The sequence below is a fragment of the Rhododendron vialii genome, chromosome 7a (assembly GCF_030253575.1).
Source record: "Rhododendron vialii isolate Sample 1 chromosome 7a, ASM3025357v1".
Classification (NCBI taxonomy): Eukaryota; Viridiplantae; Streptophyta; class Magnoliopsida; order Ericales; family Ericaceae; genus Rhododendron; species Rhododendron vialii.
In genome coordinates, this window is record NC_080563.1 from 3,148,646 (window position 1) to 3,175,649 (window position 27,004).

Consider the following 27,004-nt stretch of genomic DNA (forward strand, 5'->3'; position numbering starts at 1 on the left):
TCTCAAAACCCCTATTCTTCTCTCATACATTCAAGCTTCAAAACTCTTAGACCAGCATCTGTTTTTTGGGTTAAGCACTCGACCAACATTTTCATAAACGGTACCCCAAAATAATGCCGATTCAATCGTTCATCGCGGCACTTGCCTTTCTCTCTCTCCTATCTCCGGCCGTTTCTGGCCATTCCCCGACCGATGTAAGAGCTTGGTGCAGCCAAACACCCCACCCCGAACCCTGTGAGTACTTCTTGACCCGCGACCCGAAATATTACGCCCGACCCATCAACAAAAAATCTGATTTTTTCAAACTCTCCGTGGAGCTCGCCCTAGACAGAGCCGTGCAAGCCCAAGCCGACGCTTACCGGCTCGGCTCAAGGTGGGCTAACGAGCTCGAAAAAGCCGCGGCAGCTGATTGCCTCGATCTCTACAACTTCACCATAAAACAGCTCAACAGGACGTCACTCGATATGCATGCCAACCGGGTCGACGCTCAAACGTGGCTCAGCTCCTCTTTGACTAACCTCGAGACATGCCGAGCCGGCTTCATTGATTTTGGCGTCACTGACAATATTATTCTCCCCTTGATGAATAACAATGTGTCTAGCTTGATTAGCAACACTTTGGCCATGAACAAAGTCCCATATGGTATTTGGGGTAAATATAAACAAGGGTTTCCTAATTGGGTTTCGCCCGGTAACCGAAAACTTCTGCAGTCGACATCTCCGGCGGCTGTGGCAAATATCGTGGTGGCCAAGGACGGGTCGGGGAATTATACGACGGTGGTGGCAGCGGTGGCAGCCGTGGCGGGGATGCGGTCGGGGAATGGGAGGTTTGTGATTTATGTGAAGGCAGGGACTTACAAGGAAAATGTTGAGATAAGATTGTCTAACATTACGTTGGTTGGGGATGGCATTGGTAAGACTGTAATTACTGGAAGCAAAAGTGTTAGAGGAGGCTCTACAACCTTCGCTTCAGCTACTATTGGTGAGTTCAAAATTAATATAATGCTTTCAGCACAAAAAAAAAAAAATTTTTTTTTGTCAAATTTAGTCTTACTTTTAACCTTTTTCTTTTTTATTATCTTAGGTTCGTCTTTGGTAATAAAAGGATTCAATATTTAATATCCTATTTGTTACAATTTTTATGTGTGCTCTTTGCGCCTATTGTTGGCCTTTTTAATCCGATCTTTTATAACTTTCACCAGTATAATATGAGATAAGGATATCTCTTTGAACTAAGAATCATGTTTACGTACGGCTGCCGGCCGTCTTCACCAAATTGTAGTCATTCTCAATAAATTAGCAAATTCTTTATATAGACAAATAGGCAACAACCGTAACATGGCACGACAGGATATTACGTACCAATACGTGGAATGTGATAAAGATACCGAGTAAATTGCCATATTGGTCCTGGATTACAGAAGTCAGAGCTTTTTACCAATTACTCCAATGTAGACAAGAATAACAATAAAATAGGAAATAAAAATAGGGAGAGAGATTCTATCTACGTATATATGTGCGATCGATATTTGTATATCTTTTATGATCGTGATCATGCACAATCGACATTTGTGAGCAAGATTGTGAAAATGTCGAAAAATATGAGTTTCTTTTTGCGGGTATTAAAAAAACACATACGTCTGATTGCTTTCTTATACTATTTCATTTTTTTTTTCAAATATAAATCAATGCCTATGACAAAGACAATTTAGAATCATAATAATGAATCAAATGAGGAGAAAATTATTTTAGTATCAAGGACATGCCCATGGGTGAAAAAATAATGAACCAATCATATCTAAAAAGTTAAGCTTTGGGATGGTCCTTCGGCTACAAGGGCCAATAGGCTTATAATTATCAGCTTAAACATTTAATGACCGTTAAAGATTAGGTCCTTTGGCTACAAGGGCCAATAGGCTTATAATTATCAGCTTAAACATTTAATGACCGTTAAAGATTAGGTTTGCTTCCCTCACTCATTTGCCATTAATGCATATGCTAGCAAAATGGCTTTTAAGTCTATTAATGAATCAATTCAGCTGTCAAAGTAATAATTTGACAAACTTTTTTTTAGCAAAATTCAAGTCGACATGTTGCTATATCTTTTGATCACACATTTGGCAACAGCTTTTGCATTGCTATTAAGGTCATCTTTGATGCCACATTTGGCGTCAACTTTGGCGATGCTATTTCTCGCACCTCATCCAATCAAATTGATTTGTATCGAGAAAAGATATGAATTTAATTCGATGGTCTGAATTTGATATTGTGGCACAATTGCATCAAATTGGACCACGAACTAGCATTGCTAGGAGTATTTTAAATTTATTGTTTTAAGACAAACAATTTTGACAAAGTCATTTTAACACCAACTTTAAGACTTGCTCTAAAAGTTACTTGTACAACAAAGATAATTTATGTCCCCGTTATATCTTGAGCGTTTAATTAATCATTCTTTGCTATCATTATCAACTTAATTTTGAAGTGTGTGTATGTGTGTGTATATACATATATATATATATATATATATATATATATATATATATATATGAATTTGGCTTGTTTGTAGTCCATGTTTGGACTGTACAGTCCACGAGATCGCAACCGTCAATTAGTAAAAAACTAACCGGGAAGGACTTGATTTGAGCAGTTTTTTATTGAATCGTTCAATAAAGTTCAATAAAAAACTGTTCGGATGAAGACTTTTCCGGTCATTTTTTTTGTTGATTTCTCACGAGGCACTCTTAAAATCACGTTCTGATTACATTGAGCGGCTCGGATCAACAAAATTCGATCGGAAACTTGGGGGTTTTTTTAAGGGTCCCCGGAACCGCCCCGTAATATATATACTTTTCAATAGTCCAGGGAAGCCGGATCCTATACATAAATATTTATGTATAGTATCACTCTGGTCCCGTGTGATGCATGATATTCTTTAATTATGTGTTCATGAAATCATGTCAAGTGCAGGCCCTCAAATTAGTATCCGGCTCGGAGTGATTCAAGCTGGGACCAAAATCGTGTGACCTCCACCACTTTTTTTTTGTTTGTGTTTTTGTACTTTGATAATTTGGTATGCGAAAAATTGACAAACCTGGCAGGTCAATCCCACAATCCACTTGTAGACATCCCGATTAAAATCAGGGTAACATCTCGTAAGGACTAGTCCAACTCGAAATTAGTAGTGTACGAACCGGGAGCCGAACCTCAGATCAAAAACTTCTCGAGGATTCGGTTGCCAGGTGACTAGAACTTGCTAACCTCTTTGAGTTTTTTTAATTTTACTTTATGGTTTGTATTGCTTAATATTGAGAATAAATTATATATACCGGTAGTATAAATATTTGTTTCTTGCAAATCAATTACATTGCGCCATGTTGTCACAACGGTGGTTCCAATTAATAGAGTAACTCGATCATGGACCAGATATATAGTGTTACGAGAATACTTCACCAACATGTACCTAGATGAATTTAAAATATTACTTGTTGCTCTCTGCATTTGACACAATTTGTATCTCATTTATTCAGCGGTGGTCGGAGACGGGTTCATTGGACAAGGCATCACAATCCGAAACACGGCCGGAGCAGCTAACGGCCAGGCCGTGGCCCTCCGGGTCGATTCCGACCTCTCTGTCTTCTACCAGTGCAGCTTCGAAGGGTACCAAGACACGCTTTACGTGCATTCCCAAAGACAATTCTACAAGGGATGTGACATTTATGGTACGGTAGACTTCGTATTTGGCAATGCCGCCGTAGTACTCCAAAACTGTAGCATTTACGCACGCTATCCCGGCCATGGCAAGGGCAACACCATAACCGCACAGGGTCGGATCGACCCTAACCAAAATACCGGAATTTCAGTTCACGAGTGTCAGGTGATTGCAGCCTCTGACTTGAAACCACTTTTAGGGTCGGTCCAGACGTACCTCGGGCGGCCTTGGAGGAAATATTCGCGCACGGTTTTCATGAAGACTTACCTTGGTAACCTAGTCAACCCCGCTGGATGGTTACCGTGGAGAGGTGATTTTGCCCTTTCTACTTTGTACTACGGAGAGTACATGAACACGGGTTCCGGATCATCCACGGCTAATAGGGTAAACTGGACTGGATACCATGCGATTACTAGTGCCAGTGTAGCTTCTGAATTTACCGTTGCAAATTTCATCGCGGGTGAGTCGTGGTTGCCGGCCACCAAGGTTCCATTCACGGCCGGCCTTGGATGAAAAATTAATAGTAGTCCAAAATATAGCCCTCATTTAAGTTTTCATCCATGGCATCATCATGCCCATTATTTTTCAGTTATGAGTATTTGGGCGCTAGCTACTTCTATAGTTTCATTATGTCAAATTGAATTGGAAAAATGAATTGGAGGAATGGAGAAGAATCCAAGCGTCTCTCTTTCCTGCAAGACTCAGCATTCCCTGTGCTGGTAGTGGCATAAGGACTAGCACTTTTACGGATTCTCATCATAGGAAAGGTCGGTCAATGTCAAAAGCTATCGGTAATCTAAAAATTTGTAATCAACAACTCAGAATCTGAAAAAATAATTGGCTACCAAACATTTTCCTTGTTAACAAAAGTGTTTTAAAAGCTCCCATACAAAATGAATGTCATTAATCTAAATAATCTCTAATTGTTTTGGCCATTTCTAAAGTTAACTTATTTTAGCAAAGCCAATTTTGAAAGCCAAATTATGTCTTTGGTTATTGCATTGTCATTTTCTAAATTTTGGCGAAGCCAATGTCACTAGAAATTTGACAAGCCATTGGACTTGGAGTGAAGTTTTGGACGCTCCTGACGAAAATTAACTAATTAACTCTGGCCATCGATTTTAAATAATTTCGACAAGAAAAATAGAAAGTCATGGGGAATGCTAGCTAGTTATCTCTTAGGGCATCGCCGGCCAGCAGGCTTGGTACTCCAAGTCCTTAGCTTATTTGGAGAGCTTCAACAGAAAAATCCCATCTCCACGAGCAGCAGCCTAGCTCAATCAAGCATATATACCTCGAGAATAAAGGAGGGATTTGGCAAAGGATTTTATGTCAATATTTTAAACCTAAAGGAGATAGAGACATCATTTTGCTCTATCTAGAAAGAGAAAAAGACATATCCAAGTAGCTGGGGGCCGGGGAATTAATATTTTGGTGGCTACTTGAAATGGGAATCAGCTTCCTTTTGATTGGGATGGAAATTAAATATGCAAAGTTTATACTAGTAGCAAGTACTCCCACATAAAACGTGTACTTAAAATGGACACAATTAAGTGGAATAAATAATTGTCCCAAGAATAATATTTATCTTGAAAAGAAGCATATGTATGCATGGGTCCTTTTACAATGACCTCCTGGCCTTCATTTCCTTGACAAATTGAAACCACTCTCTTTCTACCTTGATCCTGCATGAACAAGACGGATCATCAATCCTCGTCGTCATCGTAGTCATTGTCAACATCGCTCTTAAATTGGTTTGCGATCGTGAGAAAGCAATAAGTGTTTTTCCATGAGATTACAGGTTTCATTCTTACAAAGGCCGAATTAACAGATCAGCATTTTGTGAGAAAGCACTAATTAAGTGTTTTCCCTATTTTATTTATAAAAAAAAAAAAAACATTGCTCTAAAATTTTAGTATGAGCTTAAAGTACTAACTAAGGTTGTCTTTGAACTATATATATAAATTTCAAACACGATTTAAAAAGGAAATCAAACAAAAACTTTAAAACAAATTACTTTCCAACGTACATTATATACTATTTTATGTTCTTAACATATTAATTCTTGATTCAAGCACAACCTAGCAAATTAATTTGTTCGGACTTCGGATCAGAGTTTACGTATGGAAGGATTAATTTACCAAGAGAACGAACTAAAAGAACAAAGAAAATAATCTGGAATATAATCAATCGTCTTCTTATTCAAAATTAATCTAAAATGTTGAGATGATTTGTGAGAGATTTTACCCACTGCTCTTTGGCAAACTGAGATAAGAACAATGAAAACAGCTACGCCGGCCACCACCCCTACAATTATGGCCACTGTTTTTCCCACCTCATCCTCGCTGGAAGAATCTAATTAAATACGAAGAAGAAGAAAAAGCAAAAGCATATATATGATCAGAATATATTACACTAATATTCGTAAAATCCATCAAGGCTGCCACTATGTATACCTCCACAGATTGCTTCTTAAAGTTTTCTCTCTCATCCTTTTACCTAGCTAGCTTTCCAAAAATCTTAATCTCTTAAAGATAATCTCGTTTAATGTGTGTTTGCTTTAGTGGAAGAGTGTAGATTCTGTACAAGACTTGCAAATATTATGTGCCTTTGGGTGTGAAATTATCAAAATTACCCTTAGTTCACGAGTCACTTTTTTCATGTGAAGGGCAATTTAGTACTTCCACGTGAGTAAAGACCAAAAAACAAAAGAAGTGTCAATAGATAAAAGAGAAGTGTTAAAATCAATTTTCTTTTGCAGTAGTACTTGTCTATGGGTAAAAGTTAATGTCGACCTTTTAAGGGTTAAATATATATGATTGAATTAGATTATTGGCGACGATCAAAATCAAGCTAACAGACACCGTAATTAATTGTAAAAGAAAGTAGTAGCCAGCTAGAAAAGGAAAATACCAAAAGAGAGGATAATTGTACAATGCCAGAAAGAAAAGGAAAGGAAGTACTGCAAATGCCCTTGCTTTAGTAAGTTACAAATAAAAGATTATATGTTGACCACTGGTGTTGAAATTTTTTGAAGTTCTCTCCCTCCCTCTCTCTCTCTCTCTCTCTCTCTTGGAAATTTTTGAACTGTTATCTCTCTTTTTCCATCTCATGCACTAACTAAAAGTAGCAGCATGTTCAAAAATTGATCTAAACTCTACCTCTATCAAAAGTCAGCCCAGCCCAGGCTACGGGCATCACACAATCTTGTGTATCGTATTACGTCATGTCATGTCTTAATGTACTACGTCATGTCATGTCTTAATGTACCAGAATACACATAAAAAATAGATTCAAAAGAGAAATCGGATTGGTTATAACTAGACAAAAATTCGTGAGCATGGTAGCCTGGAGCAAGTCCATGATTGTTCTAAATGTCATCTTAAAGTCAAAAATTGACATCAAGAACAACAAAAATCTCTCCATCCATCGATATGCCAAATTGAATGTCAAATCTTGACAATATCATTATTGGTGTCAAATTTTGTGATCGATAAATTTGCCGGATCATCTTCAATGCGCGAGAAACAGTCGCAAAGGGGGAAAAATGTGGTTATGCTAAAATAAACATTACAATTGTGAAACAAACCTGTTGTTAAAATAAAACCGTAGACAAAAAATAACTTTAACGATACCGTTTCGACATCAACCGGTGATCATGAACTTGCTTTTAGCATATTTGTATCTAAAAAAAGTTTACTTATTAAAGTGCCCTCGAGATTTTCCCAACCTTACCAAATGCTTTTAGCACATTTTTATCTGAAATATTTACTTTATCTAACTTTTAAAACATCACCATTCTTCATGAAATTCATGCATACTAGTAATATTTACCAACAAATGAACTATCATGCAAACTATTACGTCTACGTACCTGAAGAAGTATCATAATAGCCAGAAGCCCAGTACCTGGCATAACACTGGTCCAAGAACACATCAGCCGCCACAGCCGAGCCACACAAGCTCTTCAGCTTCCCGACGGCTTCCGCCAGGCAAGCCGTACAATCCGCGGCTCCCAGATCACCCAGACACTGCCCGAACCCTTCGACCAAACCCGAGCTACTGACCCGGAACCCGATCGCCCCTTCCACGTCGGCCAGCACGTCATCCCTCCTCCTAAAGAACTCCTCGTCGTTCGTCACGCTTTTCACGCTACACTTCTTGTACCTTAGCCCCGCGTCCAATTTCCCCAAGAAATCCATATGCTCGTACCTTAATTTATTATTTACGAAAGAAAATTTCCTTACGATAGAGAGATTAAAAATGAAACCGATACAATAGGAAAACAAAAGCATAGAGCGAGCTTCGAAGAGTACACAAGACTCTTTCAATCGGTGCCTCGTACCTTATAAAACAGCTGTCTAATTGCAAACTAGCCCCTAATGCGTAGGGACACACTAGGCTGATTTGGTTTATTGCACTTTGCACACATCTGGAGCAGTCTGGCAAGTTCAAGTCCCCACGGCATTGGTACAGGCCGTAGACGGCGGGTTCGTCTGGTGGCGTGGCCGCCGTGGCAGGGGAGGTGGTGTCGTTGCCAACGAGGGCGAAGCTGTTGTAGGAGGACTGGGAGGAGGAGGAGACGGCGGAGTTGAGGAGGGTGTTGAGGTTGGTTTCGAAGGGGGAGCTCGGTTGGAATTTCTCTTGGGAGCAGCCGGCGTAGATGAAGACGTTGGCGGTGGCGCGGCGGAGGTGGTCGGAGAGGAGAGAGAGGAGGAGCAGAGAGAGTGTTGTGGAGGAGTGTGGGTGAAGGGTTCTTCTACTCGACATTTTTTTGGGGGGGTTTTGTTTGGGGGTTTTTTGTTCTGTTCTTATTCGGTTTTGTCGTCCTTCAGTTAGGTTTTGTTTTTGATGCTACGAGATAGCGTGAGTGAGATTGTGAGTGGGCTGATTGGTTGCTTTTTTGAGAACATTCTTCAATAATGGTGGAGACTTTTACTTTTACGATAGGACCCAATTTGACCCGAATAATGCTAGTATTAAAAACGATATTTGTAGGAAATAATGATTATGATGTCATTATTTTAGAACAAAACTCTGGTCCACCGTAATCACTAGATCATGAGCCCATAAAATATACTCCCTTCGTCTCATAATATTTGTCCGGTCCGCAAAACAAAGACGTAAAAATAATACAATTTTTGTAAGAAAAGTTGAAAAAAAATTCAACAATTTACTAGATCTTGACGAATTCTTTTAACTTATGAAAAAAATTTGAATTTTTTCTTGAAAGAAATACATTATTTTATAGTCTCTGTTTTGCGGACCGGACAAATATTATGAGACGGAGGGAGTAGCCAATTAAAAAAAGCCTACGAGGAAGACTGAGAATATCATTCGTGAGACTGAAAGCAGAGAAATGTACTAGAAGAGTCGTTCACGTCTTGTTCGTTTTGGATTTTTATAGAAGTTTTTTAAAATTAATGAGTGGAGATATATAAATAGAAAAGATTTATTTGAGTCCGTGCGTAGGTGTTTTGAGACCTCAAAACAAACAAGCCATGAGTGATCTAACTAAGAGGCTTTGAATAAGTTTGAGCTTTCATGAGTAGCAACGCTAAAAGAGTCATTGACTACTCTTCGAAGCCCTTTCAAAGAGTTTCTTTCTTCTATTTTCATCGGCTTTGTTTGTTTTGGAGTCTCAAAATCTCTAGACATTGTCTCCAAATCTCTCTCCATTCATTACTAAAAAAAATCTCTTTTAAAACACAAACCAAACAAGGCCGATGCAAATAGGTGGTCATAACGATCCATCCCCACCTAGATTATGAGCTCAGATCAAAACAAACAAAAAAAAAAAAACCTAGATTATGGGCTTCGATCCATTTTCCGAGTCCATGGGCTGGTGACTGAAACTTGAAGAAGCCAATTCAGACTTCTTTCTCAGGCTTAATTAAAAAAAGAAAAATGACGGTCAATGACGTATTTTTGATAATTAATACCCGCTAGCGAGAATCCGTATTCACAGCAAAACTGGAGGCCCACATGTGCTGTGGTCGGACTGGACAATTCAGCCCACTGGGAAAGCCCATTGTTTTTTAAATACTAAGAAACATCATTGCAGTCGGAGATGCTCTATACTTAAAAGTGTTGATCCAAACTCTTTAAGTTGTCAAATATATAATCCAATCGCTCTTCCTTTTTGGAGTGTTGCGAGGGAGTAAAATTATTCATTATTCTTGAGACATCTTCACGTGGTGTCTTAACACCCTCTACACAATTGTGCAATTCGTTCGTGACCCAAAAGCAACACACGGATTTTCAATTGTGGAGCGCATTGCGAAATAAAAGAGTGGACCAACGGGTTATTCAATCTACCGAAAAGAATGTTCGAGCTCGAATCAACTCCCGGAAGAATTTTCCTGCCACCCCGGTTGCTGGAGAATCAGAGGCTCTGATCTCAGTGGAACCTTCCTAGGTGGATTTTAGGCAGGAATAGTAGCCTTAGGGTCGGTTTTATAACGTGAATAAGAATTTATTTTTTGTCTAATAATAAGGCATGTTCCACAAAATGGTGAATAAGTATTAATTTTTTAAGAATGTAATTTCAAGGTCAAAAATCATGTGCTTACACAAATAATTTTCCTATCAATATGGATATTGTTTGATAGATTTCATTGAGATCTTTAATACGGTGCAAAAAAATTGAAAAATTATTTTTCATTTACATTATTTTTGAGTTCGAAAATATGAAATAAGCTGCTTATTTGGGCTTTGTGGAACAAACCTTTTATTTTTCTTTGAGAAATTCCAAAATAAGTACTTATTTTTTATGAAAGTTTCTGGAACAAAGCCTTAATCTCTTGTTTTGATTGTTGTTTATATTCCATCCGTCCCATAAAATTGGTCCCTCATCCCTTATTTTATTTTTGGCTGTCCCATTTTGCATGTCCCTCACAAAAATAAATGTCCAAACTTTGATTATTTGTTTTCCCCTTCTGCCCTTTTCTATTCTTCGACGGTGGGGACTAAATCAAGGCAAAGGTACACAAAGTCCAACAAAACTGCACTGATTAAATTCAAACCAGACATCATCTCTTTGACCTGAACAAATAAATTTAAGAAATTGATTTTGGCACCTTAACTTTTTGTCTTTTTTTTTATTTGAAATTATAGTAATACCTTTTTTTATGTGTGAGAAAGTGGATGAACGCTAACAAAATAAAAAGTGATTCAGTAATTTCACATAGAATAAAGATAAAAAAATAGATTGTCAAAGGCTAAATGTGAAATGCTTAAATCACTTTTCTAAATTTAAGATATTCAAATACTTAAATATTGTTGATGGCAATTTTGGAAAGTGACATTGAATGATTGTGTTTCTATAAAAAGTTGGAATCTCGGAAAGGGACTAAAAATTTACGGGACGGATCGAGGGAGTCGTTGTGAGGAGGCCGTTGTCCTTGAGTTTTTTGCTGAGGTAGGGACTTTGTCCCAGTGACTCTTTGTATTGTTTTGCTCTGGTTTGATCAATAAAAGCTGCTAGTCACAAAAAAATAAAAATAAATAAAAATACATGGCGGCCCCAGGACCACTGATTCACTGAAGGGTCCAAAAATATAATTTTATTTATTTATTTTATCGGAAACTCTTATATATTTTAGAAGACTTATGTAACACGAAGTAGTACTAGGACTAGGGGAGGGGGTAACCTAGATGAAGAAGTGCCCAATATAAAAGTTCGTTGACGAGGGATTAAGATTAAGACAGAGCATAGAAGCCCTCAAACGGAGGGATCCCTTTCTTGTGGCTTATCAGGATGGACCACTTCAACCACAAGGTCCCAAATGAGACAAAACCGGGGCATTGTCACGTCGTGCTTTACAATCCTGCAACGTCGCTTACTTTTACGAGGTTCACAATTGAAAGTCCGTAGGAATAAATGACGTTGTAGGAATTGGGGCAGTGTCCAAACCACTTAATAATATTTACCCAAAATGTGACGACAGTGTTGTCATTTCCTTGTCAAGGGGAATTGGATGCCCTTCAATTATGCGTGAATCTATTCTAAAGGAGAAATCTTTCGGTGCCGAGTGGGTATATTCCACGTAGTATCCGCTCAGTACTCCAGACCATCCAATACACTTTTGGACACTTCGGATTGAAACCTTCTATCTTCTCTCATCCCAACACTTTTTCTCTTTCCAAATCTGAGCCGTCCAAAAACGCAATGAATAACTCGGGTGCGCCAACCGGGCACGATGTGGTACCCACCAGGCACTAAAAAAACTTCCATTCTAAAGGTTACCGGTTATAGTTTCTGAACCCACCATGGTGGGTGACAAGGACGCCCGATGTGATAAACATGTCGACTACCGGGTCAAATGCATATCTCTATACATTTCTCTAAATTTAACTAAAAAACGTGCAAGGAATTAATAGTATATAGTAGGTAACATTTATAGAAATCTGCTCACATTAGTCAAACCTTATAGTTTTTCAGAAAGTCTACAAATGTACACAACTTTAAAATACAACTCCGGACATAACTATATGTGTCCGGAACGGTTTGATATACATTGATCCGTGTGCATCGAACAGTTTCAAACATGTATAATTGTGTCCGAAATTATATTTTAAAGTTGTATGCATAGCATTCCTATGTATTCATTAAATGAAAAGAAAGATTCAAGCAGAAATAATATTCTTGGAAAATACTATTCGGTCTCTTATCATCTTCGTCGAAAAAAATTATAGTTTAATGGCGTTTCTACACTTTAAGGAATATGATTTTTTTAACTCAGCATATAGCATCTCACACTGCTTGTATGAGATTTGATGATGAAAACAAGAGTGTGTGTCTATATAAAAAAAATGACCGGGAAGGGTTTCATCCGAGCAGTTTTCATTGAACGGTTCAAAAAAAACTGCTCGGATGACGCCCTTCCCGGTCATTTTTTTTTGCTGATTTCTCGCGGGGATCCTTAAAATTACGTTCTGCACACATTGAACGGTTCGGATTTTCAAAATTTGATCGGGAAATGAAAGTCCCTCATTTTAACAAAATGAGGGATCCCTCACTTGAAAATTCCTCTATATATATATATTAGTGCTACCTCGTGCCTACGGTACTATGCATTCCGATTGGAAGGGGATGACAGCTGTGAGATGGCAGTTGTGTGATTTAGGTGAAAATCATGGGCACTTAACCGGGAAGTGGGAGAATGTACTATAGCCTTTGGATCAAATGAATCTAAGCCGTTCCAACAACTTGTCCCCACACCCTTCTATTTTATAATAGATATATAAATATATATATATATATATATATTAAACCATTCAATAAAAAATTATTCGGATGAAGCTTTTCTCGATATTTTTTTTGTCGATTTCTCGTGAGTACCCTTAAAATCACGTTTTGATCACATTGAGCGGCTCGGATCATCGAAATTCAATCGGAAAATGGGAGGTGCGGACGGTGCAGACTGGAAGAGGTGTGGACTTGATCCGGACACTGTGTGTGTATATATACACACACTAAGTACGGTGATAAAATGATTGCTCACTATTTTCAGTATTTCATTTCGTGTTAATTCTCTGAAATCAAGATCCAAAAATGATGCATCCAACTCTCTATCACGGTAACACCTATGTCTTGAGTTCAACTTTGAGGCGCCTCTGTTACTGTAATTGTTTCAAAAAGGAAAAAGTATCTTGGGTTTCCAGAATAAATTACTTATAAGGTCAAAAATCACCGAACGTACACAGTCATTTGCCAAGGGAAAAATGTGAAAATAAAATGCCATTGTTGGTCATATTTAGATGAAAAATTAATAAAGAGAAAGCAAAAAAATGAGCTTACCGAATTGGTCCATTTCTTATTCATCCCAAACCACAAAGGAATGTTCTCTTGGCTACTAAAATCCTGAATAAAGAAAAATTTAACGAAGGAAAAATCTCTACATATTTTTACATCTATTTGTCTAATTAATAGACCATGTATTAAGCTCAAAAAGTTAAAAAAAAAAAAAAACAAAAACAAAAAACAAACACTCCTATGATTCTATGAACTTATCTAAACCCCTCCTACAAGACTCTAAAATAAATAAAAACGCTCGTAAAATGCTACGGACACAAATAAAACCCCACAAATTTGAATAAAAGTATTTTTTTATCTGTGCCCGAATTTGTCGCGCTGTCAGGCTGTGTCTCAGCATTGTCGTACGACCAGGGCGTATGCCGTTACCCATGATCATGTCTTATCGTCATCATCCTCATGAAACTAAAATAAAACCACTTCCATTCCAACCTCAAGACCCCTTCCTCCACGTCAGCAACTTCCGGCAACCGCGCCCGGCTGCGATCCGGGTCTTGACACTCTCGAACTCCGATATGCGACAAGGGATTGTGATACCGCCCGGGTGATCGAACCCGTATTCCTTCTCCGCCTCCCTCAACAAGTCCCCAAACAAGGGGTGGTTAAAATATATCACCGGCACCAATACCCGACGGAAATCACCATCTTTCTGTCCCACGTACACGGCCAGCTTCCCCTTCGGCGCCGCCACTGGCTTGTCCAGAGGCGCGTAGCTCCGACCCGAAAGCCGGCCCGGGGAAGTGGAGCAGAGGGCCTTGACCGTTGTCCTGATGCAGGAGAAGAGTTTGGATACTGGTTTGGATCTGGGTGTTGGCGGGTCTAGGCGGTGGTACCCGGAAGATATGCAGTTTACCCGGGACATGCACCGGAAAAGTGTGGTGACCCGGTGCTTGAGTTTGAATCCTCGGATCCTGAATTTCATCGATCGGGTTGATGAGAAACAGAGTTGGAGATTTTGAGTAGGGTGATAAAAGGAGCCAAACAATTCGAGCAGGCGATTGATCAGACTTGATTTGAAAATTTAACAAACTTTAATCAAGCAAAACACGAGCAGTTCTTGAGAAGCTAGAATCTTCACTGGGTTTGGGAATTGAGAAGTGTAGATTTGAAAGTGTGGAATTTCTTGGGTGTACTTTGAAGCGTTTCTTTTGTTAGTTTACGTCTGTGGATGATATACCAGGGAAAAAAAATTATCACGAATTTTCTCTGGGAATTCCGACTTGGTGGGGGTATGTTGAGTTGGATTTACGTGGGTTCGTGAAATAGAAGACGGCACTGAGGGTGGTTTATAGCGTTTAAGAGGAGAGAGAGAGAGAGAGAGAATGGAAGACGAGTTTGACGAAGTAGGCAGTCGACAAGGAGTTAGGCTCAACTCTAGACTTTGAGAAGTTTTTTTTGGTTCGGAGCGGGTACCACGTGGAAGTATTCATAGGCAATCTGGACAAACGTGTTTTGGACGGTTTAGATTTATTCTCTCTTCTTTCATCCCATCACTTTCTCTTCTCATTTTTTCTCTCTAAACTCCGGACTGTCCAAAACAAAATTGAATGATCCGAATCGCCGGAGTATCACGTGTGTGGTACCCTACTTGCACCCAAAAATTTCTCCTAGACTTTTATCCGCCATACCCACCACCACAAACCATCACTCGGGGGCGTGGTCCACAATAATTAATCGCAATCGTTTGGTTGGTGGTTTAAATAGAAAGTACTCCCATTTAAAAAAATGAAAAGAAAAGAAAGGAAAATACTTTGCACATAAATACAAATACAAATGTCCCTTAACCGTTCGATAGATGTGAGTCTCACGTGTATCGTGACGAATTTACATGTACTCAACTGTTTTGTGTCTGAACATGTGTTCGTAATATTGCTTTCTTAGTTTATAAAATAGTGGCAAATGCAATTTTATTTTACGTCAACGTATGTGTACACGTGCCTATTAATGTCAGTTCAGTTTTGGTTTCCCACCAATGGAAACGATCATAATTTGGATGTGGGTTAGGGCAAAAAGCGTAAATTGGGTACAAGATTTTTTCCCCTAAATCCTAAACTCTAAATTAACGATGTAACTGCAAACCTAACCCTAATCCTAAAACACAGAGTTCAAGTTAGGCACAAAAAAAAAAGTGTAAGATTTTGAAAAATATTTGAGTGATTTTAGATTTGGATCGACTTTTTGGAGTTAATTAGTGGAGTTTTCCTGTCGATGGTCAAATGCAGAGAAAAATTATCTAGGCATATTCACTGTCGAGTAATGTGGATTTCGTCATTATTAAAGTTTATAGTAATATAGTGCTTTGTAGATCAATGGTTCCAGAATCATTAATTAGACCTACCACTAAACAATTTCTACAAAATAATAAGTCAAAGATCTCGGCGAATTTTCTTCATTTTAGCTCCGTTCCGTTAAGGTTCTTATTTTTTATAAGTACTTATTTTTCGAATTATGAGACAGATCTTTCTCTTACAATACATCATATTTAATTTAAAAAATAAATATTTGTTTTAGTTAGTAGAAGAACACACCGTTGAATTGCATTGTTTGAAGTAATTTTATTTTTAATGATTTCTGTTATCTTTGGATAATGTGCGTAACTTGCAATTAGTTAGATTCCTCCATTCAAAACGAAAATCGGAAAAAAAGAAAAGAAAAAGGAGAGACAAAAACATTGAAGTAAATCTTGAAAATTAAAAAAAAAAAAGCAGAAAAAGAGAGTAAATAACCGATCAAAAAAAATTACGGAAAGAATTAATTGAGGACAAAGGCACCTTAATCACACTGCAAAGACCTTCCTAATGAGTGTACGTTTAAACCTACTAGTACATCCGTTCCAATTTAATTGTCACTTTTGGAAGTTCGTGCTACTTTTCAATTGATTATATCTTATAATTTATAATGTTTTAGGTGATTTTGAAAATATTATTTTATAGAACAAATTAATCGAGATCTATCAAATAAGATCCATAGTGGATATAAAATTTATTACTAATTTAAAGATATAACTAATTTTTTTATCCAGTTAGAATAGAATTGTGACAAGTAAATTGAAACGGAGAGAATAGCAATCAAGTCTAATGACCAATTGAATAATTTCTCTTTCCGTACGCAAATGTCGTACTTTACACGTCTACATTATTAACAAGTGGTGGGACCGGCTAGTGGAAACTTGAGAACCGTGGTTTCACACTCTTTTAACAGAAATGATACTGGTACAGATTTATATCTGTACCAGCGTGTACAAATGGCTTTTTGGGCATGTTTTGGCTCTCAAAAAAATGATCGGAGCCGCTCATTTTGTTTAAAATACTTTGTTTATGGTCCTTGCAAAAAATAAACTCAATCCGGTTCCGGTAAGAACGTTTACAAAATATCCAACTTTGCTTTAGAACTCAGGCCTGAATTTTATAGCAAAGTTGGATGTTTTGTAAATGCCCTTACCGATATCGGATTAAGCTTATTTTTTACAAAGATCATAAACAAAATATTCTAAACAAAATGAGCGGTTCCGATCATTTTTTTGAGACCCGAAAGAGGTCCAAAAAATCATTTGTACTCGCTGGTACATATTTAAAATCTGTACCAGTAGCACCACTCCTCTTTTAAAATGTCGTTCGCTTTCGTTCTTAGTTCTTACGTTGCCCTCGCAATTTTTGTTCTCGCTTTTATGAGTACTATGAATTATTTAAGATATGATTAAAAGACACTTTCATGTTTATGCAGTCACTTGTGTGCACGCGCGCGAATTATATGAGCTGGGTCTGAGGTGACCAGGACGAAACGTTTGGTGGGGCATGTTGGATCGAACGCGAGGAAATACGGACACCTAAGGGGCAGAAGAATTCAAAAGCGGTGGGCGGATCCGGTTTGGATACGGACCCGACTGATTGGAAAGTAAGGAGATATTACCCGAACATTCCTCTCTCGTAATGGACCAGTCCCCTCACAGAACAAAATGAAATGTCATCTCAATTTAAAGATAAACATTAGTGGAAGAAAACGAGAGAAAATTAAGAAGCAAACAAAGAACAAGTTGCGAATCAAATTAATAATGTTCTCCTTTCTTCCAAACGTGGCAAAACAAAGAAATAAAATATTTTCTTTGAAATTGTCAAAGAATTATAAAAACCAGGAAAGTGAAATGATTAAAGTGAACATGTTATAAATGTTTCATTTTCAAGATGAATAAGTCCTTTGCCTATCAAAAAAGAAAAAGAAAAAGAAAAAGAAAAAGATGAATAAGTCTGAATCCTCATTTATCATCTACTCGATGATTTCTTACAGAAATGAATTTCTGAACATTTAAAATCGATGTGGGGTAAGCTTATATCGGTGCAGAAACTGTTATAATGTACGTTTGTTCAGCAGGCGAATTAGGATATGATGAAAAGGTTCAATAAATTATTTATAAGGGTTGCTATTGATATTTAGATGACAAATTAAGATTATCTATTATGAAAGTCCGAAACCATAAATAGTTCAGATCACCAAGGTAAGTCCCAAGTTGTACACCCTCGACCTCCTATTGGGTCATAATATTAATTAGGGAATATTTCAAAATAAACTTTGAACCCTCAACCAAAAATCTCATAAATACCTAAACGTCCTTACTTTATTTCAATTAAACATTTGTGCTTTACAAAACCCCGTAATTTAGGCACCCAACTTCATATCCTGTCCAATCGTTAGTAGAAATCGCACATGTGACATTCTCACACGTACTTTGAGATGGATGTACATGTTTTTTTTTTTTTGCTTGGCATGGATGTACATGTATTTATACTGAGATGGCAAAATAAAAGCTTATTGGCGAATCAATTAGTAATGTTTTCCTTTCTTCTAAACGTGGCAAAACCAAGAAATAAAATACTATCTTTGAAATTGTCAAAGAATTATAAAAACTAGCAAAGTGAAATGATTAAAGTGAACTTGTTATAAATGTTTCATTTTCAAGATGAATAAGTCCTTGCCGATCGATCAAAAAAAAAGATGAATAAATCCGAATCCTCATTTATCATATACTCGATGATTTCTTACTTAAATGAATTTCTGAACATTTCAAATCGCTGTAGGGTAAGCTTAAATTGGTGCAAGATTGTTATAATCTACGTTTGTTCAGCAGGCGAATTAGGGTATGAAAAGGTTCAATAAATTATTTATAAGGGTACGTTGCTATTGATATTAGATAACAAATTAAGATTATCTTTTAAGAAAGTTTACCATAAATAGTTCAGATCACCAAGATAAGTCCCAAGTTGTACACACTCGACCTCCTATTGTGTCATAGTAATATTAAAAACTAGGGAATATTTCAAAATAACCTCCGAACTCTCAACCAAACATATCATAAATTCCTAAACCTTACTTTGTTCAATTAAATATTTGTGCTTTACGAAACCCCAAATTTAGGCACCCCACATCATATCCTATCCAATCGCTAGCATAAATCGCACATTTGACATTCTTACACTTTGAGATGGATGTTAATGTATTTTATGCTGAGATGGCAAAATAAAAGCTGATTGGACTTGTTTCAGGGAAAAAAATGCACACGTGGCCCCTCTCTCTCTCTCTGATGACCGTACTGCTACGGCGACGGTGGTGAGTTGTCAGAGAAGAAGGTGAAGAAGAGAGAGATGAAAGAAAGGGGAGATGGGAGAAAGGAAGAAGAGAGGAGAGAGAGAAGAGGAGAGGAGGACTGGAGGAGAGAGGCAGGGGTGATGGCAGTTGTCGACCATGGCTACCGCTAGATGCATTTTTTTTTTTTTTTGCATTTTTGAAGTAAAATAAGGGAGGGGATGCAGAGAGAGAGGGAAAGAGAAGAGAAGGGGACTATAAAGAAGAGAGAGGCGGGTGGTGATGGCAACCATCATGGCGGCCATGGCTAGTTGCCTCGGAAGCTTTTTATTTTTTCCGTTTTGAAGTAAAACAAGGGAACGGGTGCCTAGAGAGGGGAAGAGCCGAAGAGGGAAAGAGAGAGAGAGTTACCGCAGGAAGAGAAGAGATCGCCGGAGATGGGGAGTTGTTGGATTATTACACACACAAAGATCAGCGTCCCAGTCAGCATATAACATAAAAAACAATCCACGCGTGCAATTTTCGTTAGCAATTAGACAGAATATGAGTCGGGTGCCTAAATTAGGAGGTTATGTAAAACAAGGGATTTTTAATTGAAATAAAGTACAGTTTAAGTGTTTATGAAACATTTAGTTGAAAGTTCAAACGTCATTTTGAAATTTTCTCTATTGATTAACCATATTCAAATATTGGGAATAAATGAGCCTCACCAATAGATCTTCTTTTAATTGGGAACCATACATGTCAAATTAGGATGTGACCAATGTAAGTTATTCTAGATATATGCAACAAAACAAAGCATCAACCCTAAAATTAATAAAGGAAATTATGGCCCTATTAAGAATTTTATTTTTCATCCTGCCATAAGATCAAATAGTAATTTGTTCAGTCTAGCTACCTGTTATTTCAAATTATAGTCGTATAGTTGGGTCGGTTTCCATGCATCTTCCCTTGCTAGGAAAAGTAGAAGAAAAATTAATTGAAGTTGGTCCATTCCATTCTTTATTGACTTTTCCAATTCCAAAGGACAGTTAAGTTAACGTAGAGATGAAAAATTCTCCCGTAGTACGTAAAAATTCAAATTCGTACAGCCGCCAAGTACGATTTTCGTTGTCCACATGCTGGTTAATTTCTCACCCACACGCCCACCGCCCACCCTATGTTTGGAACTTAAACTTAATCGTGGAAAAGAAGAGGAAAGGGCAAGAAAAATTCCTTGTTTGGTTCTCAAAATTACGTAATTAGCAGATCGAGAAGGGAAATTCTAGAACATGAGTTCAACCATTTCTCTCATTTCCCTCTTTAATTGTTTTTTCCTTCTTTTCCCTTTATTTCCCTAAGTTCTAATTAAACAGAGTCTTACGGGTCGTTTAGTATGGTATTGAGGGAGAGTTTGGGGGTAACAGGTGTGTGTGTGTGTGTATATATATATATATATCTATAGAGAGAGAGAGAGAGAGAGAGAGAGAGAGTAATAGTGGAGAGAAACTTATATACTATGCACAGAAAGAGAGAGAGAGGATTTGAGACGTGGCCAAGAGAAAAAGGCTTTGCTATTCGCAGCCTTTTATTTTTTTTCATAGCTCGTTAAAAATTTTCAATTATACTCGACAGTTAGTTACCGAAATTGAGATATATTTTTAGAATCCAATTACCGAAATATAATATTTTTGTCAACAACCATTTACCGAAAATATATGTTCGGCAGTTGTTTACCGAAAGTTGAACATATTTTCGATATATAGTTACCGAAATATAATCTTGTTTTCAACAGCTATTTACCGAAATGTTATGTATAATTTTTAACAACCATTAACCGAAATGTAGTGGGCTATGAGAGAAAATAAAAAGTTACGAATAGCAGCGCCCAGAAAAAAAACCTTTAGTGTCAGTTATTACAAATCCATCCCCCACCCCATAGATTTAGTCTATTGAATGGTAATAGTAACGCAAACGATCAAGTTTTATGATGTACTACATGCAAGAGATCCTTTTTGTATGAACACATTAGAAAATATTTATTACAATAGATAAAAAATTGAAGCGGAAAACCGGGAAAAAAAAAAAAAATTGAAGGGTGATGAGAGGTAAAATTTTAAGGGCGTGATAGTGTTTGAATTATTGGTGAATGATGCAAAAGGTACAAAAATCTTCAATGAAAGAAGTTTTATTTTCGATGATACTAGAAGATCCTAGAGTAGTAGGACCACAATACGTGCAGCAGTGAGAACTAGCAGTACATGATTTATTATCCAGGGCCAGCCCTGATTTTTATTGCCTAAAGCGAAGATTAAAAACTGACTTTTTTATTATTTTATTATATAAAGGTATCAAAGTAGGAGGGCATTTGATAATTGGCAAATGCTACAAAGCGCGATATTGCGCTCTATATGTGGATCCCTTTCGGCAGAGTTTTCCTTCTTTCCAATGCAAAGTCCAGAATAATGATATCACAAAAGCACTTTTTGGTGATTTTACAAGTTTATTCTTATTTTTGTAAGTAATAACAAATAAACCATTAGAAAACAATTGGCGGGTCCTTTTTGCTACTTTCAGGCGCCATTTCCCCTTTAACTTTTCACAGTTTTCACCGCCATTTTCCCTCCACCCTTTCACAGTGCAGATGAAATTTTTGTGCCGCACGTCTAAACTTTTGGAGTGGATGGGCATGTTTGTGTAGCTTTTTTTGTGGGATTTAGTTTATGTTCTGACGCGGGTACATGACTATCATATGTTCTAAACTTGTTTTTTGTTCTTACATTTTGTATAGTCATGTTAATTGCTCATACAATTTGACTTTGTTGATGGGCAACAAAAATAAATCAATGCCCATGTATATTTTTGTAGTTGTGGGTTGTTGAATGATTCTTGATATGAGGTCATGATACCTTGTCTTTTTGAAATTATGTCATGTGAAAATGAAACTTAGCAGAAACATGATGGTTTATGAAATTTTTGGCGTTGTTCGAGTTCTTACTTAATTACGCACTTACAAGTTGATTTATTTGTGGCTTCAGGTGTTTAGGCATTTCTATGCACTTTTGGTGTTATTCAAATTCTAAAATACAATATTTGGATTCAGGTGTTCTTTTGATTTGTGTAAATTTGGCTTGGAAACTCTGACTTAGACTTGTCAACTACCTCAAAAAGAAAAGCAGCTGTGCTAGCTTACCACATGGTTTTATCGCACATTTGTACTACATGGCTAGTGAGATCCTATTCTGGGTTTCACAAAAATACAAAAAAATATCCATAAATTTAAAAAAAAATTATGGGGCTTTGTAAAAAATCAGTTCCAATGGATATCGGTAAATATTTTTTTTCTAGATTCGTAGAAGCAAAATTTTTTATATTACTCCTGTCGATACAAATCAATAATTTAAAAAATTGACGCAAAACTTTAAAAGAGAAAAAGCGACGAGGTAATAACGTGCTTGAAAAATGTATCTAAAATATAGTAGCAGGTGAGAATATAAAGAGAAACTAAAAAGAAGATTAAATTCGTCAATTCAAGTTAGAGTGAGAGACAACAAGAAAATGATTAGTATTAAGTTTGCCAAATACAGCAAAAGCTGTTGCAGCTGACAGGAAATATCTGACTTTTTCCTCTCTTGTCCGGCACTATAGTGCGGTCATTAGCGGGACCGTTGATAATTTACAAATTTTTGGGGGTCTAAAATAATTGCATTTCAAATTTTAGCTCAGAAACGACTATGTTATTATTGAGAGTCTGGGACTGAGGTTCTGTTCCAAAACACATTTTTAAAAAATAAAAATTTATTTTACATTTTCGAACTTAAAAATAATGTAAATAAAAAATAATTTTTAATTTTTTTTTTGCACTGTATAAAAGATCTCAATGAGATCTATCAAACAAGATCCGTATTGATAGAAAAATTATTTGCTTAAATACATAATTTTTAAGCTTAAAATTATCTTTTTAAAAAATAAGTATTTATTTTCCTTTCTGAAACGGGCCTCTCGTCTGTGCTTTTTATTGTCGAAGTCAATGTTTGTCTGTTAAAGAATTCAGAATGGGATCCTGCTACCGGTACAGATTTTTGTGCACAGATTTCGTTGTGGGGCCCACCACGGGTCTCACACAAATCATCCAAGCCGTTCATTAAATGTAAAATATTTTTTCAAGGGTCCCCGTAAAAAATAAGCTCAATCCAATACCTATAGGTGCTTCATCCAACCATCTAACTTTTCATTCAGATTTTCGGATAATGAAAAGTTATACGATTGGATCGAGCATCTATAGGTATCGGATTGAGATTATTTTTTATGGGGACCCTTGAAAAAATATTTTACATTTAATGAACGGCTCGGATGATTTGTGTGGGACCCGTGGTGGGCCCCACAACAAAATCTGTACACAATCTGTGCACAGATTGTATGTGTGTGTAGCATTTCTGTTCAGAATGCTTGCATGAGTTGGACCCAAAACAGCATAGTGCATGCATAATGGTTTCCACTTTCCTGCTAGTGGAATGCTCAAACAGCGTAGTGCATTTTAATCAAAGTTTTTTTTATTAGTCAAGTTTTCGGGTTAACTTACACACGCCTTAACTAATTTCGGGGCCCAATATCACCGCTCACTTACGAAAAGCCCAATTAAAACTGAAAAAAAAGCTCTGTATATATGAACACATGGCTTTAAAAGAATTGATAACACCTGAGAGGTTTGATCCGGAAACCTTAGGAAGAAGCAATCTCCTGAGTCTTAGGCCTTTAACTATGAGGCCCAATGTTGTGAATTCTATTCCATACCGGCTCCTACGTACGTTTTGTACGGGACATAAATCGGTAAACAGAAATAGGCGTTCTGTACCTAGCTCCTCAAATACCGGCTTGTACCGGACGATACCGAGGCTCCGTTCCAGAACACCTTCTTAAAAAATAAGTACTTATTTTACATTTTTAAACTCAAAAATAATGTAAATGAAAAATAATTTTTTATTTTTTTTACACCGTATAAAAGATCTTGATAAGATCTATCAAATAAGATCCATATTGTTAGGAAAATTATTTGCATAGACACATTATTTTTGAGCTTGAAATTGCCTTCTTAAAAAATAAGTACTTAAAATGAGTTCCGGAACGGGGCCCGAGCATGTATCGGCCGGGACAATTTTTTTTTTTTTTTGTGTATTTTGTTCTTTTGCTTAAATTTTAGGACAATTCAACAAAACTTGGAGTTTATAATATGTAAATTATCCTAATTTGTTATTAGGACTAATTTTAAGGTATATCAAAGTTTTTAGATTTTATTTTACACCTTTACGTTGAGTTTTTTTTGTACATATATTAAAATATATAAAATATCTATTATCGTTAATTTGGAACGGTACCGAAATATAAACCAGTACCTACCATTCTAATAGAGAAAACAATATATTTGCCGGTGCAAAATTGATAACTTTGAATTGAGGCCAACTCCTTGGCGTTTCTAATCAAATTTTGATAATGGAAGACATCTTCCGAAACAGTATTAATGTTTTGCTCAGAAAAGACACGATTGTGATTTTCTTTGCCTATTTTCTTTATCCCTAACACTCATTTTTTGCTAGATCAAATCGCAAATCTCTCCATTATAGTAGAAGTAGAACAAAGACAAACGATCACCATAAAGAGGGGGACAATGACATAACTAAAGCATCACATAATTGGTCACCTTTTGCTTTAGCTTTACAAAAAAGCAAGTACAAGATTAGGATTCTTTATACAGGAGTACAACCATTATCTCTCTTTGCCCCTTATTTTCCCTCTAAATTACTCGATGCTTACAAACGTAGCATGGGACGCTTCCTTTGAAACCTTATCCTTTGAAGATTATTTAGGTCCCACGCAATCTAATGAGCAATTATGACAACCCCGAGAATATTAGTTTATTTACTTGCATCTTCTCGGTTCTTGCCATATTTTCTCTCATTTATTATTACTACGTACTATTTTGTAGTGCTTACATTTCATTGTTGGAACACTTGTCTTCTTTCAATTGCCTAATAATAAAGGAGACATAATGGAAGCTTCGTTTGAAAATGACAATACTGTTATAACTGTTACTCATATGTTAAATATGGAAAAATACTAAAGAGTTCTAGAGAGAATGCCAGATGCCAGAACAGAGCGGAACAGAATTAATGGAGCAAAGTGCAACGAGTGGAGCGACGGCATCTGGCCCATCACCAATGATTTAGTGAAAGTAGACTGCGCCGAAGGCTCAGGTGTTCCGTATGGTACGGTATCGTACAAGGGTATTTTTGGGATACAGGTCAAATCCGGTTAGGGTTAAAATAGAGTATGTATAAATACTCTATGTTGTAAACCCTATTCCATACTGTGATAATAAAGAACAGCAGCCGCTCTCGCTCCCTTGGACGTATCCTGTTTTGGAGAACCACATATATCTCTGTGTTGAATTCTTTACTGTTTAAACTCTTATATTATGCGTGTGTGTGACGATCCTAACAAATACAAATAGTGCAAGATTTAAAATTCATGAAAAAAGGAATTGTTTTTACCACTTGATTAGCAAAACTATGATATAAAACTCATACTACAATAATGAAGCAAAACTTATTCTGCATTATATGCTTGATATGAGATTAAATTATATACAACGTCGGTGTAAATTTTTTCCCCCCCTTCAAATCAATTAGATTGTGCCATATCATCAAAACAGTGGTTCCAACTAGTAGCACATGGCGATGAGGCGCAATTCAATTGCTTTGGAGGAAACTTTTTATATTTAATCTCATAGTCCAAATTCAAAGCACAACTCTTTCCCAAATGATTGAATCTTGTTTGGGCTTTATCAAAACGCGTCATTGGCCGTCATTTTCCCAAAAAAGAAATTAAATTCCATTTGCTTGGAATACTTCGGGTTAACAATCATAGCCCACTAGTCCAGTATTTTTCCAAACCATGGACTTGGGCCTCAAACTGGCAGTTTTCATGTCTAGCCCAATAGGCCTACACCCAGACCAACTGGCCCAAATCTTCTCAAAAACTATGGCCCATGGAGCCCAAAATCAAAGGCAGTAGTTTTGCTTAGTACTATAATTTCTTTTGGGAAAATTTAGAAATTCCCCCAACCTTTACTCTGAATTTCAATTAGACTTTAAAACTTTCAAAAAAATTAATTTTACTCCCAACGTTATCTTCCGTAAATCAAAACGACCCCTTCCGTTCAAATGACTAGCGGATTTCGTTAAAGGCTCTGTTAAATAGCATCCCGATCGAATTTTGATGATCCGAGCCAATCAATATGTTCAGAACGTGATTTTAAAAGTACCCGTAAGAAATCAGAAAAAAAACTGGGAATGACTTGATTTGAGCAGTTTTTTATTAAATATTTGATAAAAAATTATTTGGATGAAGCCCTTTTCGATATTTTTTTTTGCTGATTACCCGCTGTTACCTTTAAAATCGCGTTCTGAACACATTGAACGGCTTGGATCATTGAAATTCGATCGGAAAATGAGAGGTGTAGATTGATCTGGATTTTGTTCAAGTCAAGGCGTTCGGATTTTGCTTCGGTCTGCACCTCTTCTTTTTCGATCGAATTTCAATGATCCGAGCCGTTAAATATGTTCAGAATATGATTTTTAAGGTTTCCACAAGAAATCAAAAAAAAAAAATAACCGGAAAGGATTTCATTTGAACAGTTTTTTATTGAACTGTTCAATAAAAAAATTGCTCAAATCAAGCCCTTTCCGGTCTTTTTTTTCCCTAATTTCTTTGGGGTACCCTTAAAATCACGTTTTGAACACATTGAGCGGCTTGAATCATTGAAATTCTATCGGAAAGGGGGAGGTGCGTACCGAAGCAAAATCCGGACGCCCTAACTTGAACAAAATCCGGATCAGTCAGCACCTCATCTTTTCCGATCAA

The 27,004-nt window shown here is 36.9% G+C and overlaps 3 protein-coding genes across 3 annotated transcripts; 1 reads left to right on the forward strand and 2 right to left on the reverse strand.

The window, feature by feature from the left end:
* LOC131333284 (pectinesterase 2) lies at positions 1–4,320 on the forward strand. Its single transcript, XM_058367741.1, has 2 exons — positions 1–981; positions 3,530–4,320. The coding sequence occupies exons 1-2, from the start codon at positions 114–116 to the stop codon at positions 4,222–4,224; spliced, it is 1,563 nt and encodes a 520-aa protein (XP_058223724.1). The 5' UTR covers positions 1–113; the 3' UTR covers positions 4,225–4,320.
* A 920-nt stretch (positions 4,321–5,240) lies between these two features.
* LOC131333063 (plasmodesmata-located protein 8) lies at positions 5,241–8,518 on the reverse strand. Its single transcript, XM_058367384.1, has 4 exons — positions 8,057–8,518; positions 7,586–7,923; positions 5,959–6,066; positions 5,241–5,396 (listed from the first exon to the last, which is right to left on the reverse strand). Exons 1-4 carry the CDS (start codon positions 8,479–8,481, stop codon positions 5,386–5,388), a joined length of 882 nt encoding a protein of 293 aa, XP_058223367.1. The 5' UTR covers positions 8,482–8,518; the 3' UTR covers positions 5,241–5,385.
* Positions 8,519–13,504: 4,986 nt separating this feature from the next.
* On the reverse strand, positions 13,505–14,879 carry LOC131333980 (auxin-responsive protein SAUR36-like). Its single transcript, XM_058368843.1, has one exon. It carries the CDS (start codon positions 14,448–14,450, stop codon positions 13,962–13,964), a length of 489 nt encoding a protein of 162 aa, XP_058224826.1. The 5' UTR covers positions 14,451–14,879; the 3' UTR covers positions 13,505–13,961.
* Positions 14,880–27,004: the final 12,125 nt, after the last annotated feature.